We start from the raw sequence: 25729 nt of genomic DNA on the forward strand, positions 1-25729 counted from the left end.
AGAGCTACGGAAGACAAGCCACGTGAGCAAAGGCCAGTCCACAGATCGGACAAGAACTGCTGTAGCTCTTAGGGACCATCTGCAAACAGGACGTCACACTTGTCCTGGCCAGGAGAGTCCCAGAGCCTGCCGCGGACAGGGCTGCACATAGTAGGGCTCAGCAGGGCCTCACAGGCCTGGGGTAGCTTGATTCTGACGCTAGAATCCCACCTTGAGCCTTTCAGACAAGCTCCCCAGCTGCTGTTTGAATGCCTCCAGAGACAGAGGGCTCACTACCTGAGGCAGCAGCCTAGTCCATCACGGCAACTTAGGAGCCCTTGTTCTTGGAGGAAGGGGCTCTCTGGCCACAGGTGCGTCCTCAAGGTTTACTCAAATCACGTGGCGGGAGGGAAATCTGAGTAGAAGTTTTGTTGGCAACGCACACATTTTCCTGAGCTTGAAACTCCCCTCTTCTAGGTAACAGAGGAGTTTATATTTTCAATCTCCAGAAGTAAATCAAAGCAGGCAGAGTTCAAGCAGCTGGAATTATTTACAACTTGAAGTCTTCCGTTTCATGTGGAGGATCTGATGTGAACACTCGTTTACGTGGGGGAGGAACGGCTGGGAGTTACTCTTTCTTTTACAGAGAGGACAGACGTGCCTGGGGCGGGCCTCCACGACCTCAGGCCCCCGGCGGCCCTCAGGCTCCCTCCAACCACACACACTTGCTCACGGTGCCGGGAGGCGGCTGTTTCTTGCTCTGCTTTATGGCAATAAACCCAGGAGGTCCTGACATCTGCTCGGAACGGTCCAAAGGCAACAGCAGGGCTGCGGTTTCAGGACACTGAGTGGGCGACGCTGCACTTGGGTTTGGCGGCCAGCGGTTGTGACTTCTGGTAGCTAGAGTCTCCTTTTAGAGAAAGCTCTGTTTTCACGGCCGCGTACTAACTCACTTGCCGACGTGCAGGCATTTAGGGCGCTGGCGTGTGGGGGTCTGCTTTACTCTTTACTCTCTGCTGCAACTAGAGGGCTATGCTTAACAAGTAAAGAGATGCCAATAACCCAAAGGCTCCCCAAGGAGAGGACGGCCGAGTACAAACGGCTGCATGCGGACAGGCAGCCAGCCTACAGAGCAGCTCAGAGGAAAATGAAGCTAGGACGAGAGCCTGAACGGCGCGACGCACAGCTCCTCCACCGCGGGCCCGGCTGGGGCGTCGGGGAGGAGGACGGGGAGGCAGAGAAAACGCTGACGCCTCTCCTAGCGCGCTTTTCTTTACGGCCTCACAGTGGCCCTCACGTCCTCTTATTTTAATCCTGATGGAAAGGCTGACTGGAAGGAATCCATCACCAGCTAGAAGTGTGGGCCGCTTGTGGACACGGGGTGACAACCACAAAGGCCGAACAGGAGTTCGGCAAACAGTGAGTCAGCGCACCTCGAGGCCCTGCTCAGCGCGTCGGAGGCGCCAGCTTCTGAAACACCATCCATCCAAATTCGACGGGAGGCGGAGGTGGGCCCACACTCACCGTGGCGACGCCCTTGGCCTCCTGGTAGGCCACCTTGACGACGTCCGCGGCGCTGGTGTTGAGGAAGAAGTAGCCGGAGCCTTCCCGGACCTGCAGCTCGGCCTGTGGGTGGGGCCAGGCGGGCGTCAGAGGCCAGGGGACCCAGGGGTGCGCCCGGGCGGTGGGGGGGGAGGCCGTACCTGCACGTTGGGGTGGTTGTAGATGGTCACCTCTTCCGGACGCACCCGCACGTCCTCCACCAGGACGAGCTCGACGGAGGCCGACACGGGCGTGAGGGCATCGTGCTGAAGGGACAAGGTCAGAACCCTCAGGTCCAGGCGGCCCGCCCCCCAGCCTGTGCCCCTGAAGAGCAGGACTCGGGGCCCCAGGTGCTGGTGTTGCCCCAGGGACCTCACTGTGTCAGGGACACAAGCCCCAGTCACACCATCGTGAGCCGAGATGAGCCCAAGGGGCCACATCCCTCTGAGGCCTCCTGTCTTCCTGCCGAGGTGGGGGCCCCATCCCACCTGCCAGGCGTAGAGCGGGGATGGTCAACACGCACCCCAGGAAGGTGGGAGCACGCGGCCGACAGGCAGCTGCGGTGCCGTGTGCGAGGGAAGGGGCCTGGGGCGAGGAGGGGGTGCAGGACAGCAAGCCCAGCCCTCGGCCCCGCGGGCTGGTGCCCCTGTGAGTCTCTGATTTCTGCCCCAGGTCAGTCCAGGGAAACCACTGGACATGGATGGCAGGAGTCAGACTGTGAGGCCAACGAAGGGGAAGGAGATGGGAGTGGGCTCTTGGGGGGCCCTCAGGTGAGCAGAGGCCACAGGAAGTGAGGAACAAGCAATGTGAACAGAGAAGTGCCCGCAGGACAGAGAGCATGTGGGAGCGGAGGCTGCGCCGAGGCCTGACCCCCCGAGGCGTGGGGTGGCGGGGCCCCTCTGCCTGTCAGCCAGGTCCCTCCAGTCCCTGCTGCAGGGCATGCGGCAGGGGAGACGGAGGCAGAGAGGCCGGCAGGAGGCACCCCTGTCAGGGAGAGGGGTGGTGACTGGGGTGCGGCCCAGCGAGGGGCCCAGGACCCTGGGACGCCGGGCAGAACAGGAGAATCAGGGCAGAACAGGGACTGCCCGCCCTGGCGGCCCCGCTTGGTACCGGCTGCTTCACTCTGGCCGCGTGGAGGTGGGACTGCTGGTACCCAGTCGCGGTGGCAGAGATGGTGGTGGTGCCCGAGGCCTCGTGAACCGAAACAGCCTGCAGACCTGAGCGCGGGAAGAGAAACCCACGTCGGACTTTGGCCCGTTGCTGCCTGGGAAGCAGCTCCTCCTGCCCTGCCTGCCAGTAGCTTTAGTCGCCCCTGTCTAGAGGCAGGTGGCCGGTGTGCACACAGCGTGCACTGTGAGAGCCCGCAGGCGCCAGCATGTTCCTGGAGCACCTCGGAGACGCTGGAGGAGGCGGACTCGCACCCGGCCTGCCGGGGGCTTGGACAGCAGCATGGCTCAGCGCAGGTGCTGGCGCCAGGCTGACCTGTGCACAAGGCGGGGTGTGAGCTCACCCGCCACTCGCCCTGAGCCTGTTTCTCCACCTCTGAAGGGAGATTCCCGCTCCCACCTCACCGAACGTGTGGGGATTAATGGAGGTAGCTGCTCTCTGAGCATTAGTCCTGGGCGGGGGCGGGGGGGGGGGTCCCCCAGCCCACAGCCCGCAGCCCCGGCTCGTCCACCCACTCACCATGCAGCTTTTTCTGGCCGCTCTGGTCGCTCCGGGCCTCCAGCCGCATGGGCAGGTCGAGCTCAATGCTAGCCAGCGAAGGCCTGGCGGACTCCCACTGGACGCTCAGGGAGCTGAAGTTGTCGAACCTGCGGCCCTGCTGGTCGTAGGCAGCCAGGTCCAGCACGGGGTTGCGGTGGCTGGAGACTGGAACCTGCAAGAAGCCGAGGTCACGTGCTGTGGCCTCCCCGGACCGACCACATGGTGTGGGGGCGGCCGGTGCCTGGTGGGCTCGCAGGGAGGAAGTGGGCTGAGTCCCTAAATGAGGGTGCTCACGGCTGCGCCGTCAAGGTGCCCCCGGCCTCCTACTCCAGCCCCTGGTGCTCACTGGGGGCCTTGGTGATGCCGCGGAGCGTTTGTGGTTGTCACGACTGCAGGGGATGCACGTGGCATCTTGTGGGCTGAGGTTGGGGTGCGGCCGAACACCCTACAGTGCACAGGACAGCCCCTCAGGAAGGGAGGACCCAGCCCAAAGTGTAAGTGGTGCTGAGGTTGGTTGGGAGAGCCTGCCCTCGGCCGCCGCACCCCAGCCAGGCCATCCTTCTTCCTCCCAGCCCTCACCTCCCCAAACCCTCACCGCCTCCTCCCTGCCCCATGCCCGCCGCAGCCCCCCAGGACATGACCCTTTGTGGTTTAACAGGAATGCAAACCACACCGCAACAATGTCCCAGAGCCGCTCAGACTGCAGCGCTCCTTTCTGAGTGGACTTCTCCGCGTCCGTACCTTCCCCGGTGACGAGGGAGCTGTCGCCCACGCACTAAGGGGAGGGTGTGGCCCCAGGGAAAGGAAGGCATGGGAGCGCCAGGCGCCCGGACTCAGCTCCAAACCCCACCTCCTGCCGCTCGCCGTGCTCTCGTTCCCGGGGCAGCCCCGTGCGGAATCGGCCTTGTTCTGCCCGGACCCTGGTCCTCCCCTCCCTCCAGGCTCCGTGGACGTCCGGGCCCCACAGCCTGGACTCAAACCCCACGCCCGCCTCTTGCCACCCGCTTGCCCAGGGTCACACAGGTGTAGGAGTGGGACCCTGCTGGTCTGATTTTAAAGCCGGCAGGCCTCCCCTGAAGCTATGCAGCCTCCCCAGAGCACGAGTCGGGTGGCAGCTCTGTCCCAGTCCCCTGTCACCTCCTGGCAGTGAGCTGCACGGAGGGTGAGCTGCTCCGAGGACGGGGTCAGGCCAGGGTACGGTCCCTCTTTGTCACTCCGACAGGTCAGCCCCGTTCTGGCGTCTAGCCTCGCCAGTAATTTACTCTGCACACACGACACGGCAGCCTCCGGCTTTGGAGGGGCACAGGGGGAAACTGACACTGCCCCAGGATGCATGGCAGGGACACATCTTCCTCGAGGTCCCCGGTGAGACCGTAAATCGCAGGGGCCCTGCCTAACTGGCTCTGGAGTCCCAGACTGATGGAGCACAAGGCAAGTCCGTGTCCAAGCAAGATCTACGATGCACACGAGCCCCTCCAGGGCCGCGCTCGTCACCCGCCCGTCATCTTTCAGCCGAGACACAACCCTGGGCTGACCCTGAGGTCACTGCCGACAGAAGGCCGGACACGGCTGGCTGGGAGAACAGCCAATGGTTAAGGACAGGAGAGAAGCACGTGGACACATGGTTCTCTCGAGAATGAGAAGGTCGGGCCAACCTGGGGCTGAACAGGCTGGAACGGAGGGGGCTTTGTAGGGGCACCGCTCTCCAGGTCTGGCTATCCCCCCGGCCTCGTCCTCAGCACCCGTTTGGCTCCCCAGGCACATGAACGTCAGAGTAAGGGCGGAGGGGCTAGGGACACAGGCCCAGGCCGGGTGGGGGTCCCCGGCTAGCTCGTTCATCCACTGCTGACCGAGCTCCCACCACGAGCCGGGCCCCTGTTCTGAGGACTCACAGGCACACCTCGGAGATGCTCTGCTTCGCAGATACTGCGTCTTTACAAACTGACGGTTTCGGGCGACGCTGCTTTGAGCCATTTTGCCCACAGCCCTGGCTCACTTCGTGTCAGTGTGTCACATTTGGGAAAACCTCGCACTAGTTCAGACTTTTTCCTTTTCATCACGTGTCTTTGTCCTGGTGACCTGTGATCGGGGTCTTTGATGCTACCGCCATGAAGCACTGAAGGCTCAGAGAGTGCTTAACATTTTTAGCAATAAAGGGCTTTCAATTAAGGTCTGCACGTAGTCTTTTTAGCCATAATGCTACTGCATAACAGACTACAACGTAATGTAAATATAACTTCATATGCCCCGGGAAACCAAAAAGTGTGTGTGACTCGCTTCACCGTGACCCTTGCTGTGCTGCGGCGGTCTGGAACCGGACCCGCGGCGTCTCCGAGGTCTGCCTGTGCGTAAAGTCTCCAGTGCTGGATGATGCTGGCTGCCTGGGGGTGGGGACATCGGAACTGGAAGACGAAACGTTGAGTGGGTGCACCTTCAGATAAGGTTTAAGGCCGAGAAGGCAGCGTGTGAACAATTAACTGAAGGAGGCAGGCGGGGGGCTAGGGGCCCAGTGGGGAGAGAGTTCCAGCCGGAGGGACGGCTCGTCAGACCCATGGGGCCGTTCGAGCACAGATGGAGTCGGGGAGGGTGGAGTGACGGGTGGTCTCAGGCCTGCAGGCACAGGGGGCTCTGGCTCCCGCTCTGGGTGCGTGCTTCAGCAGAGAATGGCATAAAGAGAGTGACCGTCACCGCTCTGACCGCCTATGTCCCATCCCGCTTACCCCAAAGTGACTGTGGGGGCCACTGTCACCCCGTCATTCCGAGGAGGCAGCCTGCACGGCGGTGGCATTCGGACCCAGGCTTGCCAACCAGAGCTGCTCCCCGGCTCCCGGCCCCACACGCGGGGGACCCAGAGGCCGGTCTCCCCGTGGAGTCCAGACTTAGTATGATGTCATTCTTCCCACAGGGCTATGTGCTAAGTACATAAAAGTGATTTAAAATGTAAAACTTCCAGGACGTTCGTCTCAGCCCCCAAAGTCTTTCCTGAACAAACAGGGGTTTTGAGCTCAGGGAAGACAGCCCCTCTGTGACACACACCCCGGCCTGGGCAGGCGGTGAACGCAGGCGTCACGGCAACGAGCCCAGAGCCCCGGGTCTCCTCCCATCAAAGGGAGCAGGAGAGGATGCTCCCTGCAGGGCCTGCGGGGCAGGCGGGAGAGTGCCCTGAGGCCGCGCGCAATGTAGCCGGCAGGCCCCAGCCCCCAAGGGCCCGCGGAGGGGACCACACGCCCGTCTGTCTCCGAGCTGTGTGGTCAGTGAAGCCCACCACCCACCGCCAGAGCAGCAGGAGGACAAGCAGGACCACAGCTGCAAGGACAGGAGGCCCAGAGTCACAGGCCAGACTGGCCGCTTGCTCCCAAGTCCCAGGCACCGGAGTCTGGCACCTCCCCAGGATCTCGCTGCCCCAGCTGCAGGTTCTGTTAGACGCGTGGAGGAGGCACACAGACTGTGCCGGGCTAACCGTGGAGAGGTGAGACCGCTCCACGCCCAGAGATGGCCCCAGAAGACACAGGCCCTCGAAGCCACCCCGCTGGACTGTGGCTGGATACACCCTGGGTTTGACCGCAGGCTGCAGCTGGGAGAGGAGTCACTGAGCTTGGAGCTGAACAGAAGCAGGGTCTGTCTGTGGGTCTGGCCCCCAGGGACAGGGAACGAGGCACACACAACGGTGCTGATGTGTGTGTGGGCAGCAGGGATGCAGAGAACCCAGACTGGCCTCGGGGCCTTTGCACGGTGGTTCTACCTGCCTGGGGCAGCCTCAGCTCGGCCCTTCTCGGCAGACACCCCACCCAGGGGCCTGAGCCTGCGTGAGCCCCTCACGTTGAAGGGGCTCCTGGTCCCAGCCCTCCTTCACCTCCTCCATGGTACTTCCCACCCTCCCGTCCACCTGGTCTGCTGTGGGCCTGCTGGTTCCCTGTCCGCTCTGAGGGCAGGAGCCTCCCTGTCCCAGGGAGTCTGCATTCCAGAACCGGACATGTGCCTGGCACAGGGAGCGAGGGGTCCAGCAAACACAGGCTGACAGGTGAAGGAAAGAAGCCCGACCCCCCTCTGAGAAGGGCCGGGGCCGGGGCCGGCCAGCAGGGCGTGTGCACGCCGGACCCCCCCCAGAGGCCTTCCGAATCCTCCACATCCAGTCGTCTGGTCTTGAGGGTCTCAGGGTCTCAGGGTGGAGCACATCCCTGCTCTCAGGGACCCCAGTGACCTTCCCCTCTCCCCGCAGTCGTGTCAGAAACACAGCCGGTAACCCCCACACCGAGGAGAAGGCTGCGGCTGGTCACCTCCTGCACTGACCACACACCTGCCCTCGGACAAGAACCCCATCTTAGCACCTCGTCACAGAGGAGAATGACGCAGGGAGGCGGCCAGTCTGGGACCGGAGAGGCTCACTTCCGCTGGGCGCTGCCCCAGCAGCTGAGATGCACAGGAGTCCTCCGGGTTCTGGGCCCCGGCGTGTCGAATGCAGACAGAGCGCCCAGGTGCAGGGAGAGCGTGGAGGTGGGGGCGTGGCTCCGGGCTGTGCCCCACCCCCCAAAGCCACTCACCACCTGCTTGTTCTGCTGCAGCAGCGGGCACGACAGGTCCAGCTGGGGGCTGGCATAGACGGGCGTGAGGGTCAGCCGGGACGGCGGGGCGCAGACGAACTTCACCACGGCGGGCTCCAGCGCGGGGAACGGGTTGGTGATGCTGGGCTTGTTCCCCACGGAGAGGGCGATGACCTGGCGGAGCAGAAGCCGCCGTCAGACACCCCGAGTCTGGGCCCCTGCTCCCCTGGGGCCCCCTTGGACTCAGTGTGCTCTTCTATAGAATGGGGACGATGGTGACATCCGGTCCCAAGGGGGTACAAGGATCCAGGGACACATGCAAGAGACCTTCCGACGGGGTCCTGGCACCCTCTGCAATCGCCCGCCAGGACTGCTGCCTGCTCCTGGACCCAGAGAAGAGGGGGTCTGCGGCGCCATGCGGCTTCCTAGGACCCGATGGAAACCCCAGGGCTGCATTAGCAGGCTGACAAGTCTGTGGGTTTGGAATGAGGAGTCCACACAGACTTGAATGAGGAGCAGGTCAGGGAGAGTGTGTCTGAGGGACTGAGGCCCCCGGGGAAGGACCAGCTGAGGCATACGTGGCGGGGCCGGCAAGGACGAGCTGGAGGCCCTGCCCTCACTCTGGCTCGTAGAGAAAGAGGCAGAGATGGACGCTCAAGGGGCGAGGAAAGACAGGGAGATTGTCTGCTTCCAGAGCCGGGACCTCAGCAGTCAAGCCTGGCCCTCATTTCTGGAGCAGCCCAGCTTAAGGCCTGTCTTCAGGGGGCCCCGGCCCCTTGGTGACGCCGACTTGTAGGCTGGAACAGTCCAGGCCAAAAGCCCCCTCCACTGACCACGAGGCAGGACGGCAGGCAGTTTCCTCGCTGAGCCCTGACGTCCCACAAGGCACACAGCGCATCCGGGTGGGGGGCCCTGGGCGACCCTGCTGGGCACCCAGCTCTCGTGGTCGGGGGGACACAGGTGGCTGAGCCGAGTCAGCGCTGAGGAACTTCTCTAACCTAAGTTTTGACTAAGTTTAGTCTTACTGTGGTATTATTTATTATTATGTAATTTACTTTTCTTACTCTTTAATCGCTTTTTTTCCAAACGAAGCCAGTGTGCAATGAGCCCCTCACGGGGCCCCTTCTCTGCTCACGGCAAGCCGAGCTCGGCGAGTCTGGCTTCGTAAGGGCACCTGGGGGGCGGGTGTGTGTTTCACCATCGACTGCCGCGTTTCGCACCGTTAAACACACAATGGCGTCCTTCACCCTCCAAGAGACAGGCTCTCTCCTGCCTTTCTTGATTCAGGCCGTCCTCCCCACTGCTTCTTGCCTCCTGGCACCCTCAGAACAGAGGGTTACCCCCCTACCACAGCCTGAAGAGCACGCAGCGCTGAGCCGGGGACAGCGGGCACAGGGGACCGGGGAGAGCTGCCGCCCGTGCAGCCCATCCAGCCCTGCGGGCTCCAGGTCACAGAGGCCCTGCGTTTGGTCCACCAAGGCTCCTAGCCTTTTTTGGTTTTCAGCATCAAAAAAAAAAAAAAATCAAGATATTTCATACACCTGCAATTAATATACTATTGTAAATCAACTATACTTTAATTTAAGAAAATACTTCCAAAGAAAAACTGGGATTCTCAGTTTATCCTGAAACACCAAAAAGATCTGCCCAACCTGGGTCTGGAGTCTCACTCACTCACAAGACCACCTGGCCCTAGAGGCATCTGACTCTGTGACCCTGATCCCCACCCTCCCCGCCCTGACTTCACAGTGCGAAGTACAGACGCCTGGAAAGAGGGGAGGTCACCCCAGGTGTGGAAAGGGAGCCAGGACCGGTCAGCTCTACTGAGGTCCTGACATCTGCACCACACTCATCCCACCTGGTGTTCACTCAGTCATCCTGCTGCCCTGATCCTCAGTTTGCCTGTCTGTGCAAAGGGTACAGCAGCTGCAGCTGCCTCTCAGGGCAAGGATTAGACAGAACGATGCTGCAGGGCACAGCAGGGACCTCAGGGAACATGATCTCCAGCCCTTCCTCTGGGCAAGGTGGGTCTGGGGGTGGCCGCCCTTGTACCTGCTCGCCCAAGACCTGGCAGGTCACCAGGATCCAGTGTTGCTGGTAATTCCGGGAGGCTGGGGGCCCAAAGAGAGCCAGACTGATGCTGTCCATGTCCTCGGAGGTGACGTTCCGGAAGAACTTGGAAGGCTCCAGGACCCACGGTCTGGGGCCTCCTTCAAAGAGCATCTCCTTTGAGGAGCCGAGAGTCACCAAGGCGACGGAGGAGGGGTCCACGGCCTGTGGGATCACAGGAAAGTCAGCGTCTCTATGGGAGGAGCGGGAAGGGAGGCTCCCCCAGGGCCATCGTCAAGATCCAAAGGCGAAAACAGAAAGAAAAGGACACTGTGAACTCATCTACCAAACAGAAACAGACTCACAGACATAGAAAACAATCTTACGGTGGGAAGGGATACAGTTGGGAGTTTGAGATTTACAAATGTTAGCCACTACATATAAAAATAGATTAAAAAAAGTTCCTTCTGTCTAGCACAGGGAACTATGTTCAATATCTTATAATAACCTTTAATGAAAAAGAATATGGGAACGAATATATGTGTGTATCTGCATGACTGGGACACTGTGCTGCACACCACAGACTGACACATTGTGACTGACGGTACTTCAACTGAAAAAAAAAAAAGGTATCCGAATGCTCGGGAGGAGTCTGTCCTGGCTCCAGTGTACCGCTGGGGAGGGCAGGGGGTTAACTGACCTGCCCGTTCTGTAAAACAATCTGGTAAAAGCCCTGAAAATACCCACAGCTCTTGAACCCGGGAACTGCCCGCCTGGACTCCAACCCGACGACAGGGCAGGAAGGAGAGGAGGAAGTCCACGCACAGAGAGACGTTCAGCACGTGGTTCATCACAGCAGGGCACCAGCAGAACAAGAGCCACGGCACGGGGCTGGTTAAGCACACGCGTATGTCCACTCAGCGGACCTTCTGCGGGGCCCCAAGACAGTGCTTCCAAAGAGCTGGGTACAAAAATGACCGTACAATTTGACCACAAACATTTGTTGCGAAAAGCATAAAACCATCATCCTAAAAAGAAACACACCGGACAGGGGAGGCCGAGGGCTGTGCTCGCGCTGGAGGACCTGGTGGCTCGTTTCCCTTATGCTGTCCTCCCCCGTGCTTCCAGGGACAACCTTCCTGCCCGCTCTGCTTCCAGCACCCAGAACAGCGCCCGGCACACAGCGGGTGAATCAAAGAGGATATTAGGAGTGGGTCTGTCGGGGCCTCACCCTTGCCCCGCGTGGATGGCGGCAGAGCTTGGGGTCGGAAGGAGAGGCTGGCAGCCCCGCCCAGCAGCGGCAGGAAGGAGAGCTCTTCCGGGGAGACACGGTTTGCTCCACGCGAGGAGACACATACACAGCAGGAGCTCCAAGAACGGCATCCCTCCGCGGGGTCCTGCCCTGCTCCCCGGACCCCCTGCCCAGGCCTGGCTCATCTCCTGCTCCCGAGGGTCCCAGCGAGGTCACCACCAAGTCCTTACTCGTCACCTGCCTCCCTGTAAGTCCCTCTGCTCTAGGGTCCAAGAGCCAGAGGTCCCCTCCTGAACAGCTCTGAGCACGACCCCACTGCACGGAACTACGCCGGGCGCCTGCCGCCCTCGGTTACCTGCCCCGGGTCGGGCTCTCCCCACCCGGCCTCGCCTCCTCTCCCCCTCATCCCTTTGTCAGACTACTCTGTCCCCAGGCCCTCGTCCCCCGGCCTACTCCTTCCAAGAAGCCCCCACGTCCTCCCTCAGCTGGTGATGCCCGGCCGGCCAGGGTGGGGGGGTCCTGCTCTGGTCCCTGCTTTCCTTGGTGTTAAGAAATGATTTGTTTGGGCGTCTGTCTCCCTGACTGGCCTGTGGGCTCATGAAAGGAAGGGTGTGTCTGTTCCTCCTGTACCCACAGTGCGATGAGAAATGAAAAATCCGTACAGAAAAAATTAAAATACTTTTAAAAGAGGGAATTACAGCTACACTGTGGCACTACTTCTCAGCCATCTGATTGGGAAAATCCAAAAGTCTGAGCGCACACACTGCTGGTGGGTCTGTAAAGAAACATGGCCTCCTTTATGAAATTAACTGGGTAACTTACTTTCTGGGACATGGAAGACATGCAGCCTAGTATCAGTTTCACCAGCACCGTGTAATGATTTGGTATTTGCATATACCGCGAGATGATCGCCACGGTCAGTCTAGTTCGCACCCGTCACCACACAATGCCACACTTTTTTTTTTCTTGGGATGAGACTGTTTAAGATCTACTCTCTTAGCAGCTTTCAAATACACCACGCAGTGTTACTGTCAAACGTGCTCTCACACCCTGCCAGGAAGACAGAAGAATGGTGCGGCCCCCAAGGGGGAGTCTGGCAACAGCTACTAAAATGACAGGCATACCATACCTGCCCTTGTCCAAACCAGACTCCTTCTAGGAAACGATGCTGAAGACACGCCTCCACAAATACACAAAAGAGAGGCAGAAAGCTACGAACTGCAGAGTTATCTTTAAGAACAAAAGCTTGGAAACAGCCCATATGCCCCTCAGCAGGGGGCTGGTTAGGTAAACTGTGGTCTGTCTGTAGAGTGGAATGGCCAACAAAGATCTTCCCGGGGGGGTAAGGAGAGATTCCCAGTTTATTTTCCTTACTTTCCAAGCAAAGAAGCAACGTGCACAACAGGAGACACTGCCTTTTGCGTAAGAGAGGAACGGGCAGGGCATAAGGACATACAATCATTCTTGCCAATTTTTGCAAAAAGAAACACTGAAAGGAGAATGCGGAAACTAATCAAAATAGTCATTGACAAGAGGCAGGGCAGGGATGTACCTCAAACATAGGTTTAATTTTGGAACCACATAAACAACTTAGATAAAATAAAGCTAAAAAAGAGCAAACCCTAAAACTGAGAAGGAAAGGAAACAAGTGATTCTGTGACAGGTCGGTGATCTCAATGCTGGGAGACCAACCCCACACCAGTCCCTCCTTGGGGTAATTCTTTCCTTAACCTCTCGTGATTCCCAGTGTCTTTCAGGCCAGGATTGCAAACACTTGTTAATCCAGGTACCAGCTCTGCCGGCTGGTGACGGCTGCAGGGGTGGGGACCTGGGGACCTGGGCTGAGTCACTGCTCAGCAACGAAGGGAGGCCGGTGGATGAGCGGTGTCTGCGGGGGCACAGACAGGACACGCAGCTGCTGCGCCCGCACCAGACCAGGGCAGCTTCCAATTCAGAACAGCTGGCGTCCTGGGCACGTGGAGGCTACTAGGAACACACATCCAGCAAGTCCTTGACGGCTTACCGCCCAGGACACGGACTATGTGACACTCACCTCCAGGCCTAGCTTCCCCTGGACCCCTGGAAGCTCTGAGTGCCCACGCTGCTCAGGGTGAGACGTCCCATCCCAGACCCCTCTGCAGCCAAGACCAGGATGCCTGGGGATGTCGCGAGCCTGGGCTGAGCCAAAGCATCGTGGCCCAGCTGGCGCCAGCCTCCTCTCTGCTCCTCCTGGTCTGGTCCAACGTGTGTGACTGCCAAGGCTGCTGCGCTCACCCCCGCTGAACTGCTCATCAGAGCCCCGACCGTGCCCTCACCCCCGGGGGCAGCATCCTAGTCCCCCAGCTGCCAGGAGCCTGAAGCCCTTGCAGGTGCGAACTGATACCCGCTCAGCTCGGTCCTGCACCTGGGGCAGCGCCCGGCCAGCTGCCACCTCGACACGGAGGGGGAATCGCACCGAGTGACAGCTTTAAGATGCACATGCCCTTGAGCATGGAGGTGGGTGGGGCAGGGTGACCCGTGGGGCTCAGGTGCTCTGGGCTGGGTGCTTACACTCACCCCCAGCAAAGGAACGACACCGCCTGTCAATGAATTCCGTCCTTTTGACTTTTTTCCACAATATGAACACTTTTCTGAATTTGCTGTCAGTTATCAACTCCCCGGTCATCCCTCCCTGAACACGTGTGTGCACAGATGTACACACACACACACACACACACACAATTCCAAGGAGCCCCCTCATAGACTCTATCTGCCCACATGCCCACCAAAGAAACCATCAAAAGGGCCCTTTTCCCGCAAATGACAGGGCCTTCGACCCTTCCTCCCTGGACCTCCCTTCGCTCCTCAAGACAGCCGAGGCCTGCTCCTGCACTTTGCTCGGGCCTCGGTGCAAATGTCACCTCCTCAGGGAGGCCTTCTCGGAGCCTCTGCCCAAGGCAGGCCCTCCCATCACCTGTCACCTCCGTGCTGGGCTGGACCACTCTCCTCGCTACCCACCATGGCTTCCTGCGTGCGACAGTGCAGCTGCATCTCTGTCCCGCAGCTGGAATGAAGCTGGCTGTCAGCTGCGGGACGCTAAGCAGGTTCACCTTGACCAGGCTGTCTCCCCATCCTGTAAAATGGGTACAGTGAGAGCCCCTGCCCCACAACGTCACCGTACAGATGCAAGGGGGCGTGAATGACAGCCCTGCACGCACATCTAGCCTGTGCTCGGTAAGTGACCCTCACAACCATCAGCTGTCACTACTGCCACCTGTCAGCCCCATTTTACAGCTGGAAGGCACGAGTCCCGGCGGGGGGAAGCAATCATCGCAGTTTGCCCAGCTGGTGGGCCCGGGGCTGTTCCAACCCCAATTCATGTCTTATTGTCACAACGAGAAAAACTCTGCCATGGACAAGGCGGGTGGCCGTTAACTCGACCGGAGGACTTTTTCGCGACCAGCCCAGCGGGAGAGGTGGTGGGAAAGCACGGCGTGCGCTGACTACAGCTGGAGAGCTCTCGCTGATCACCTGCCTGCATAATTCTCTCCCCATTCAGCATGAAAGTGTCACAAGCCCCGTGCCAGGGCGGGAGGTTGGTAATCAGCACTAGTGAAGGGCACCCATGAATCGTCCGGGCTGCTCAGGGCTGTCAAAGCGCAGGTCCTGGAACAGACCCAGCGCAGAGGAGGGTTCCTGCACCGCAGACAAGACTTCTCCTCTCGTCTCCTCTGTTTCCTGGTTTGCAACACGGGAGGGTGGGGCGGGTCACCTGCAGGCCCTTGGCGTGGGCAGTCTGCGATCTCGGAGATGCAATCCGTGTGCCTCAGCCCAGGATCAAGAGACGGAGACAGGGGTGGCAGTCGGAGGTGACGGCCCCCCATACCTGGCTGACCCGGAGGCTCCAGGTGCACAGCCCACGCTGACATCAAGGGAATGAAGGGGCCACGTGGGGACCCCAGACCAGGCACATAGGGCTCCCAAAGAGTAGCCTGCGGGTGAGAGGATGCGTCCAGATTGTCGCAGGAGGCCAGGCTGCAGAGCGACTGGGTGTTCAGTGCACAGGGCGTGAGCTGAGCGGCAACACAGCCCCCGCTGCCTCCAGTCCAAGTACACAGAGGGGGTTACACGTAAGTCGGGGCGGGCCAAGGGGTACCCGGAAGATCTGGGGAGGGTCTTTCTTCTGCCAGTGGGGGGGCGTCCTTACTATGCGCTTCCAAGACACCCCCATTCACCTTCCGGGCCAGCGACAGGGGTCTCATGAGAGTGGCTGTCCTTCCTGACCTCACCAGCTGCCCACGGGCACAAGACTTTCCAGCTCCTAACCCAGAATTTCAAACTTCCTCAAACTGACCCAGGGAGTTCCCGAAGCTGCACTTCTCACCCCAGGTACACACACACTTCTAGCTTCCCCACCACCTAGCTACTGCCTCCACACCCTCCTACTTCTGCGTTCACCGGTGACCTGTGCCCGCAGGAGCCTTCGTCACCTCTGCTCTGCTCAGCACATTTGTCTGAGCATCTGCCTTCCTCGTGGACCGCAGCCTCCCGGGCACAGGGGGTGGGGTTTCCCCTAGATCTGTCTCGCCAGCCCAAGCCTCGTCCCAGCAAAGGGCCAGGGACTGTCTGCAGAGTGAGCTGATGGATGGACCAGCAAGCACAGGCAGCAGCAATAACTGTTAGCTGCCTTCCTAGTCTCCACACTCCCCTCTCCCTCAGAGAAACAACTTCCATTTTATTAGGGTGGTAAACTGCCCAGCTAAAATTATTTTCCAGTCTGCCTTATAGCTAGCTGTGGCCAATGGATTAAGTTCTGGCCATGAGGTACAGGTGGAAACTGCTCTTTTAAACTTTTGACAAGGCTATCACAGGCAACTAATTCAGCTGAGAGATGAGCGCTTTCCCCTTCTGGCTAAGTGGAATGCAGGTGTGATGGCTGGAGCCCCAGCAGCCACTCTGAGGCAACCCTGGGGATAAAATCCATATAATTCCATAGAAAGATGGAAGTCTGGGTCCCTGATGACTGTGAAGCTGCCACACTAGCCCTGTGTGAAAGAGAAATAAACTCTCTATTGATTAAGCCACTGTTATTTAGGGTTTTGTTCCTTGCAAATACACCTGATCTTAATTGATACCAAGGCAGAGAAAAGATGAAAGAAGAGACATCTTCTCTCTTTAACTATAATTTTTCTAGTCAGGAAGCCACCTTTACTGGCTTGCTGTCTGCTCTGCAGCAGGCACTACGCCAGGGCTAGGGGTTCAGAGATGAAAGATTCTAAAGTCACTGAGCTTGCTTCTAATGGGTGGGAAGGAGAAAACATATCCCAAACCAAGGGGACCATGGCTGTCCTCAAGACTGGTGCTGGGCTCAGGGACTGGCCCAGCCTGAGAGGCCTGCCCCCGCAGGAGGGGCAAGCCCCCACTCTCTGGGCCTCCTGTGGGAGGCTGTGTGGCACCGCCTTGGAGGAAGGCGCTCACATTAACAACTAACCCACTGCCTCCCAGGCACATTCTAAGCCCGTGTGGCTGAGCTGAGCTAATCCTCACCACAATCCCATGAGTTATGTGCTGTGATAGCCCCATTTTACAGGCAGGGAAACTGAGGCCCAGAGAAATCAAATCAGCCAAAGTCGCAGAGTTGGAGTCAAACTCGGGAATCGGTGTCAAAGCAAAGGCAGTGTGCTCTGAGGGGACACACTAAGTGCTTTCCACACCATGCACGTGGGGCACCCGGACACTGGTGGTGACCTGACGTCAGGTGAGTGGCAGATCCAGAACCGACCCAGGGCCCTGAGGCCCCAGGATCTGCACCACATGTCAGGGCTGCCGCCCCCACCCCAGGGTTCTGTGGAGACCCTGCAGGGTGACTCCAGCGTGGACCAGGAACCTGGCTCTGTCCTGATCCCTGTGGACATCATTTCATCCACGTGGATGTCAGCGCTCACCGTCAGCCACTGGGGAGGCTCTGCTCCTCTCACTGCCCAATTTCAGCTTGAAACTCACGGGAGAAGCTGGTCCAAAGCTATTCTGAACAACTGATGTTTTAACACCAATTCACCAGAGCACGTGAATAACTCACATCAGGGGTGGAGGGGCAGGCAGGGGCCCAGGGCTCACCTTGAGGGGCAGGTAGGCGGCCACGGTGATGCGGGCGCTCAGGTGGATGTGGTCGTGCTTGTAGCTCACGAGGACGGCAGTGTAGCCCTGGGCCTCCGCCTTCACCTCGACTCCGCTGCAGTGCTCAGACCCCGGCCGCAGCCGCCCTGCAAAAGAAGAACCACGTGGTCACCGGGAACTTGCTTCGGCAGGGAAAGATGGGACAGGCAGACAGCCCCTCTTTCTTTCTGGGCTTGGAACGAAATCTAGTGTGTTTAAACTTACAAGTTCTAAGTATAATTCCTGCACGAAAAAGCGCACATCATAAGCACACGATTCACAATGTTCCTGCCCCCTCCCCCACAAAACACACTTTGTATCCAGGAATGGGAGCGAGACACAGTACGACTCGCACCCCTGCAATCTCCCACGGCCCCTTCCAGGCACGAGCCACTCCCAGGAGAAACGCACCGTGCACTGACTTTTGATGGCACAGCCTGACTTTGCTGGCCGTGTATCCACACAAAGGGAGTCGCTGAGCGAGAACCCTTCGTACCTGCCCCCTTCACCTCGACACTGGCGCTGAGACCCCGCCATGTGTTTGGCACGTGGCAGACCTTCCATCCACACTTGTGTGACGTCCGCTGTGAGCAGGTGTGCGCCTTTGGGGACATGTTTCAGCACTCGGGTCGGGTGCGCCCCGAGGAGGGGAGTGTGGACAGGGACGTGTGCATGCTTGGCGTCCGCCACTACCACCGATCTCTCCCAACACGCTGCTACCAGTGGCTGTGGAATATCCCTGCTGATATTGGGTATTTTCCATCCCTTATTAATTTTTTTTTAATCTGGTAAAATACACATTAACATAACATTTGACCACAGTGACAATCTTTCCAGTTCAGTGTCATTAAGTCCCTCCACACTTGTGCAAGCATCCCCACTGTCTGTCTCCAGAACATCCTTCATCTTGCAAAACTGAAACTCTGAACTCACTCAACACAACTCCCCATGCCCCGCTCTTTCCACCACCTCAATTCTCTATGAATTAATGCTGCTAGGAACATGGATGTGCAAATATTTCATCAAGATCCTGCCTCGTCATCTGTGGTATGTGCCCAGAAATCGCTGGACCACACGGTAAAGCCCGTTTAATTTTCTGACGGACCTCCATTCTGTCTTCCGCAGCGGCCGCACCGTTTACATTCCCACGGTCGGCGCACCAGGGTTCTGGCATCTCCACGTCCTCTCCAATCCTGCTCTTCTCTTTTTGAGAGGAGCCGTTCTAACGGGCGTCAGGATGCTGGCTCCCTGGGGTCTTGACTTAAAGTTACACAGTGAGTGGAGACGCTGAGCGGCTTCTCATAGACTGGTTGGCCACTTGTACATCATCCTTGGAGCCATGTCTGTTCAAGTCTTTCGTCCATTTGTTCACTCGGTTGTTTGTTTTATTGCCGTCCACTTGCAGGAGTTCTTGATGTAGTCTGGATGTTAACCCCTTATCAGACATACGATATGCAAACATTTTCTCCATTCCATAGAATGCCTTTTATTTTTAAGAGTTCATTTAAAAAATTTTTTTTTTATTGAGGTACAGTCAGTTTACAATGTTGTGCCAATTTCTGGTGCACAGCACAGTGCTTCAGTCATACATGAACATACATACATTCTTTTTCATGTTCTTTTTCACTGTGAGCTACTGTAAGATATTGAATATATTTCCCTGTGCTACACAGTATAAACTTGTTTACCTGTTTTATAAATACCAGTCAGTATCTGCAAATCTCGAACTCCCAACTCATCCCTTCCCACCCCTTCCCTTCTGCCAACCACAAGTCTATGTTCTATGTCTGTGGGTCTGTTTCTGTTTACATATAAGTTCATTTGCCTTTTTTTTTTTAAGATTCCATATATGAGTGATAGATAGTATTTTTCTTTCTTTTTCTGGCTTACTTCACTTAGACTGACCATCTTCAGGTCCATCCATGTTGCTGCAAATGGCGTTATTTTATCATTTTTAATGGCTGAGTAGTATTCCATTGTATAAATATACCACATCTTCTTTATCCAGTCATCTGTCGATGGATATTTAGGTTGTTTCTATATCTTGGCTATTGTAAATAGTGCTGCTATAAACACTGGGGTGCAGGTATAAGATTTTATTTTTTTAGAGCAGTTTTAGGTTCACAGCAAAATTAAGAGGAAGGCACAGAGATTTCCTTTGTACTCCCTGCCCACATAGTTTGTAGCCTCTTCCGTTATCAACATGCCCCCCCCCCCAGTGGTACTTGTTACAACTGATGCTCCGACATCAACACACTGTAATCACTGAAAGCCTGGGGCGACGGAAGGCTCCGGGTCAGGGTCACACAGCCAGCTCTGTACTCCAGCCCACCCCGTGCCCCCTGGGATCCTGGGCAGCAGCAGCCTCAGTCTCCTCGTCTGACACATGGCCCAGTCCCAGCCCCTCCCATGGTGGGTGTGACGTCCAGTGAGATCACACACCAAGTGCATAAACCAAGTGCCACCGACACCGTCACTATTGACACCCCCCAGCCACGTGCAGGGGTGCAGAAGAGAAAAGACCAACATGCCTGGCTTCGCGCTCTGGGTGGGAGGACCTCACAGTCACAGGGGTTGCCATCCTATCACTCATCAAAGCCCTACCAACACTACACACAGAGCACCCACTGCATTCAGGGCACTGCAATGGGCACCGTGACACGCGACCCTATTTAGGATGACACCCATTTTAGAGACATGGAAACTGAGGCTCAGAAAGCCCCGTGACACGGCGGGGTCACAGGGCAGTAAGGTTCAGGCCAGACCACTGCTGATGGTGGACAAGGGGACAAGTGACATTTCTCACGTTATGACCCCGCTGCTGCCCCAAGCTCTCTATGGAGGAATCTGGGGGGCACACACTAAGAACCCAGCCCCGACGCCCCCTCTACCCCCCGACTGCTGGCTTTACCTGGGAGCGGCTGAAACACGCCCTGGTTTTCCACCTCAACCGTCAAGTCGAAGTGGGAGCAGTCGCTCAGGGTGACCACCTCGTCAGCCCCACCAGGCATGAGGCCGTTGATCCGCAGTGGCAGCTCCAGGGTCTGGCCCACCCGGGCCTCCACTGGGCATGGTGCGAACTCCATGCTGCTGGGCTCAATCACGTACACCTGCAGGATGGGGCGCAGATATCAGGCTCTGCGGGACAGGAGGAGCCTGCTGTGTGGATTTCCTGAGAGGTGCTGTGTGCTGGGCACCAAGGAGTGTCTGAGAGAAGCCCTAGCTTGGGGGACGTGACAGTGTGTGCCGGGGTCCCGGGTGACGTTCAGGGACAGAGCCATTGAGGAAGACCTCTCTGAGAAGGTGATGTAGAAGCTCAGACCTGGGAGCCACATCAGAGGCAGCCAGACAAAAGTCTGGGGAGAAAGCATTCTGGGAAGAAGAGACGGTCCGTGCAAAGGTCCTGAGGCATGTACATACAGCTCAGCACGTTGGACACAAATGTGTATGAGGTGCACAACAGCTAACATTTAAACAAAACGAAACTTCCCACACTCCAAGTTCCACTCTAGGAACACTGCTAACTCATCCAATCCTCTTGGCCTCCTTGTTAAGAAGGTTCTGTCACCAACCTCTTTACCTAAAGGGACCCTGGCACGGGAGGTTAGGAACTTGCATGGCTGGAGCGCGGCGGAGACTGGACCAGGCAGGTCGGCTCCGGAAGCCAGGCTCTGACCATCACACACACCGCCTCTCGGGCTTTGGGCCGAGCAACTGGCGAAAGGGGCACATTTACTGAGATGAGGAAGTTTGGGGGGGGAGGGGGCAAGCGGGTCACAGTTTATCCAAATATTTGACAATTACACTGCAGCTCAGGTGTCTGTTACAGCCTTCCTTCCATGGGAATGAGACAGATTTTTAGGTGGGCGTGTGTGGACTGAAACAAAAAGACTATAGTAGCCCGTCCATCTACGCCCCAGATAGTGTAGGGGAAGGTTGGGACTGGACACACTATGTCTGGAGCTTCGATTTCTGCCCTAAATGAAGTAAAAAAAGGGGTTGAGATCAGGGTCAGGTTGTTGGGAAAGAGCCAGGTCAGGAGGCCACCAGGTGGGGCTGCCAGAGGCTGACCGCAGGTGACCACTCCACCTTCGGCCTTTGCTAAGTCCTGCAACACTCGGGGCCGAATGACAGGTGCAGCCCCTGAGCAGGAAGGAGCCAGAAGGAAGGACTCGGGCCGGTCTCCTGGAGTCTGGGTGTGAAGGTACAGCCCAACACTCAGCGGCCCGTCCGACCTGGCGATGCCCAGCTCGGGTCGGAGGAATCTTCCGGAAAGGCTCCTTGATTACCTCGTGTTTCTGCATTCTCTGTCTCCCGGAAACCCCAGCTCAGTGGGCCCTGGCCCCTCTGGTCCCACCTCCTGCCTAGTGTGGGATGTCACGGCCACCTCCCTGATCTGGCCATGAGCTAGGACAGGGCTGGGCCTGACGCCTGATCCCTCGCCCACCACTGACCCCAAGTCCAAGGCCGAGGATGACAGGATGTTTCTGAATTAAGCCTGAGGCTGGCTAGGACAGGCGGCTGCTGACCGCTACCCCGAGCCTCCCCACGGCTGCCCGGGCCCCAGGCCTCACCTTCATCTCCCCGAAGTGTAGTGGGTTCTGCACGTCGTGTGCCTGGATCACACTGAGGCCAGTGTCACTGCCTGTGGTCATCACACCCTTGACTGTGACTGTGGCAACCATGTGGCTCGAGGAAGACCAGCTGAAGTTCCCGCTCCCGCCGTGGGCCTGGGGGGGAATCATCACGGGGTCAGCCCCCCGCCCGGTCTGTCACCCACCCTCTCTCTCCCACACACGGTCAGCATCCTGTCACCACGTGGGGAAATGTGGCGTCAGCCAGCGTCCGGCGGGCAGCTGCCTCAACACCCCACTGTCTCCAGTGTCTCTTTCTGGTCCTCACCTTCTGGGGACCTTGTGGCTGACGTACGCATACACACGTGCCCATGACAGGGGCCCCAGAACCCAGGAGCACCTGCCAAGCTCAGGCTGGAGCTGGACGACCCCCGCTGCAGAGCCGGGCGCAGGATGGGGCTGCGCTGCCCGCTCCTGGCACAGACCCCTGCCCACTCCGAGTGTCTGCCATGAAGCAAAGGACAGCCTGGTGGCCTCCCAGATCTGGGGCCACCACCCCATGACCCTAGGGAGGCCGGGAAGGCAACATCCCTGAGTGAAGGGGCAACGGGTCTCAGGGCACGCACCGGACACCTGTCGTGCCGCCTGGACAGTCAGCAGGGACCGACGGGACCGGGCGGGTCACACGGGCTCCAGCCCAGACGGGCACCAGCCCTGCCAACTGACGCCAGGTGGGCATGTGACCATCAAAGACCAAGAACACCTGGTAAATGACAAAGCTCGGAACATCGTCCCTCGAACTTCAAATTTCTCTCTGAAGATACTCACACTGCTTTCGGAAAACAATAATTTTTTACAAAAACAAAAGTGTGTGGAGTTCGATCCGTGTTCCAGCCTTTCTTTATCGTGCTTTTACTCCTCAGGGTTTGTCCTAATTACCAAGACACAGCGCTGAGATGGACACCTCAGAAAATACAGAGAGCATAAAAACTGTGATTCTAAATTCTCTCCCAACCACAGGAAGGTAATACGAACAGAGACAGAATGAATGAAAAGCCCCAACCCCACAGAAGCCCCCGAAGGAATGAGCCCAGGTGGGGGTCTCCCAGCTACCTTGACTGTATACTGATAGGCGCCCGTCTTTGGTTGCCACGGGAACGTCAAGATGCTGGGATAGAGGGTGATGGGAATGTGAATTTCAACCTCCTGCTGGTTCCATACAGGCACTCGTAGCATGTGGACCCCTCCATCCTGCAACACGATACCATGACAATCAGGTCGGCACTTAAGCAGACCCTCGCTCCTCCCTGGGGATCAGGTCCCAAGGGTAGACTTTGAAATCGTGGGGAGGGGGTGGGTAGGAAGATGCAGGTACTCGGTAGCCTTCTCAGTCTCCATGAGATGGCGTAACGTGGCGCTGTACCAGCCACCCCAGTAAGCACTGCTCGTCTGCACCCTCACAGACCCCCGACGTGTGCACGTGGTCACCCCCACTTCATAGATGAGGAGACTGAGGCATGGGGATGAAAGCAACTTGCCCAAAGTCCTCAGAGCGCAAGTGGCAACTTTGGCAGGATTCGCTGCTTGGCCCACAGGCCATTTCCGCCTCTGACGGGTCTGGGAGGGGTGTGTGTGCGGCAGAAGATTAGAACACCCACACCGAGCTTCCCAGCAGTAGAATCTGCTCCCACTGAAACTGACTGGCCTTGTAAACGTGGGGGAAATTTAAAACCTTTGAAGGACCGAGCAGCCAAAACAGCCCAAGGGATGCTCATGGGTCCCAGTTGGTGCACAGCTGGTCACACGGGCCCAATACTGATTCCCCAACAAGGGTTTCTAGCCCCAACCCCAGAGGCACAGGCTCACGTCTCCAGGAACCAGCAAAGGGTGGAGAAGGAGGGGCTGTGGCCCAGCACTGGGACAGGGACAGGCCAAAGCCCCTGCCCCCAAACAGCACCATGAGCCTAGAGCAGGAGGGACCCCCTCGGCACCCAGGAGAGCATCGCAAGCTTGGGTTCCCGACCCCTGGGGCTCACGTCCAGCCTGGGTTGACATTTCTGCCCACAGAGGTCCCAGGATTGGGTGGGGAGGGGACGTGCCAACTTGCCTGGTCCACCACGGAGGTGAGGGCCGCCTCAATGGCCGTCTGGCCCCTCTTGACTGCCCTGACGTGATGGTATGACCCGTTCTGGGAAGAAGTCAGCACCTCAAAGAACTCTGGAGGAAGCACAGTTTCGATGCGGATGTTCTGGAAGGAAAGGCAGGACGTGTGAGAGGAGCTTCCTGGCCGACTGGGGGACGTCACAGCACAGGAAGGAGCCTGTGCGACCCCAAAACAGCAGCCAGGCCAGGCCAAGCGGGAGGCGCCAAACTGGATGGAGCCCTGGGCCTGAGCTCCGACCCCTCCCAGGCCGCCCTCCCTGTGTGAACCCATGACCTGGCGCTCCTGTCGAGCCACCGGGCTGGGGCTCAGGGGCTCGAAGCTGCAGTCAGGTTTCTCAGACCCTGAGGTCCCAACAAGGAAACGGCCAAACACAAAATACGGACATCAAAATCCTTAGAGCTATTTTATCTCCCAAACGGTGATAGACCAAGTATTTTTTCTCAGTAACAGAAGGAGAGCAAGGCCTTCCATGCAGAAGCCAGAGGGGAGCCTTGCCTCCCCCTCAGAACCCCGGGCCCCACGAGCAAGGTGGCCGGCATCCCAGCTGGCGGACCCCACCTCCCCCATCCCCACCTCCGTGAACCTGGCTGCCCGCCACCCCTCTCCCTGCTCCAGCCGCGTAGGGAGTGGGGCCTTGGTGTGCAGGATCCCAATATGCTCAACGTCCATCAGTGTCTCTTGTGGAACCAGCAGCGCCTCCAGGAAGCACCCAACAGCCTGCCTGTTCGGCACCCCTCTTGCTTTGGGGGCTGCTCCCCGGGACCCCCCCCACTTCACAAACCCCACCGGCCCGGGTGGGATGGGCACTCACATCTGACAGGTAGACCTTGTTGCCGGTTCTGTCCAGCACCTCGACGGTAATTTCATACAGGCGGCCAGTCTCGAGCACCCACCGATCACCGGGGTGGACTGTGAACCCTACAAAACAGGAGGGCACAGAGCCTCAGCACTGGGGCTGCAGGGGCAGCGGACGGAGAGGACGGGGCCCTCCACGCACCTGCCCTCCCCTGGGGAGGGGCCAGCAGCTCTTGACGGTGAGATGGAATGTCCGCATCGTCCCTGAGCCCTCAGCGCCCGAGCTGACCTCAGATCCCCCAGGACCAACCTTGAGCACGTGCCCATGACTGCTCCAGGGCCCATTCAAACTTGACCCTGTCCACGGTGGGTCTAGCTCTGACCCTCAGTGAGTCTACGCCCTGAACCCACAGTAGGTCTACCCTCTGAATCCATAGTTGGTCTGTGTTCTGAATCCACAGTGAGTCTACACTCCGGATTCATAGTAGATTTCCGTCCTGAATCTGCAGGGTCTGCACTCTGAATGCACAGCAGGTGTGCGCTTGAAGCACTCCCTCCCTGTGAGCCGGGCCTGCCCTCCCGGGCCTCTGGCTCTGGCCCCTGCAATGCTGTGTGCTTCTTGCCCCCACACTGCTACCCAAGCTGTCCCCTCCGCCCTCCACCTGCCTGACCTCCGTCTACCCTCTGCTTGTTCCGTGCACTGGCGGGGGGAGGGCTGGGGAGCAGCCCCCGCAAGGGTGGAGGTTGGGTTGCCACTGGCCCAGGCCTCCCTGTGGCTTTTACTTTTTAAACTCCTGTCATCACAAATGAGCAGCATCCAGGAGGCCCCAGAATGCCCACACTCACCCAAGTATCCAGGCTCAACTACGTAGACGGTGCTGTTCGGTAACCGGGAAGCGCCCTGCATGCGGATACCTGGGGTCTTTATTAAGGGCAAGTAAACCGGCTGGTTCCCACGGCCTGGTTATCATCATCATCGCTGAGACATCAC

At 58.4% G+C, this 25729-nt stretch overlaps 1 protein-coding gene across 5 annotated transcripts in view; it reads right to left on the reverse strand.

The window, feature by feature from the left end:
• NUP210 (nucleoporin 210) overlaps positions 1–25729 on the reverse strand; it is an 87437-nt gene that overhangs the window by 29254 nt on the left and 32454 nt on the right. For 4 of the 5 annotated variants that reach the window (XM_064496188.1, XM_064496189.1, XM_064496191.1 and 1 more), the window contains exons 8-20: positions 25585–25653; positions 24755–24861; positions 23887–24027; positions 22893–23030; positions 21780–21935; positions 20117–20315; positions 17167–17312; positions 9822–10043; positions 7770–7943; positions 3208–3400; positions 2632–2738; positions 1683–1787; positions 1504–1605 (exon numbers count right to left, since the gene is read on the reverse strand). In XM_064496188.1, the coding sequence (XP_064352258.1) occupies positions 1504–1605; positions 1683–1787; positions 2632–2738; positions 3208–3400; positions 7770–7943; positions 9822–10043; positions 17167–17312; positions 20117–20315; positions 21780–21935; positions 22893–23030; positions 23887–24027; positions 24755–24861; positions 25585–25653 (1859 nt within the window). The remainder of the gene's footprint in view (positions 1–1503; positions 1606–1682; positions 1788–2631; positions 2739–3207; positions 3401–7769; positions 7944–9821; positions 10044–17166; positions 17313–20116; positions 20316–21779; positions 21936–22892; positions 23031–23886; positions 24028–24754; positions 24862–25584; positions 25654–25729) is intronic. The other variant, XM_064496190.1, reaches the window with a different exon arrangement.

This window comes from Camelus dromedarius, chromosome 17, assembly GCF_036321535.1.
Source record: "Camelus dromedarius isolate mCamDro1 chromosome 17, mCamDro1.pat, whole genome shotgun sequence".
NCBI classification, from domain to species: Eukaryota; Metazoa; Chordata; class Mammalia; order Artiodactyla; family Camelidae; genus Camelus; species Camelus dromedarius.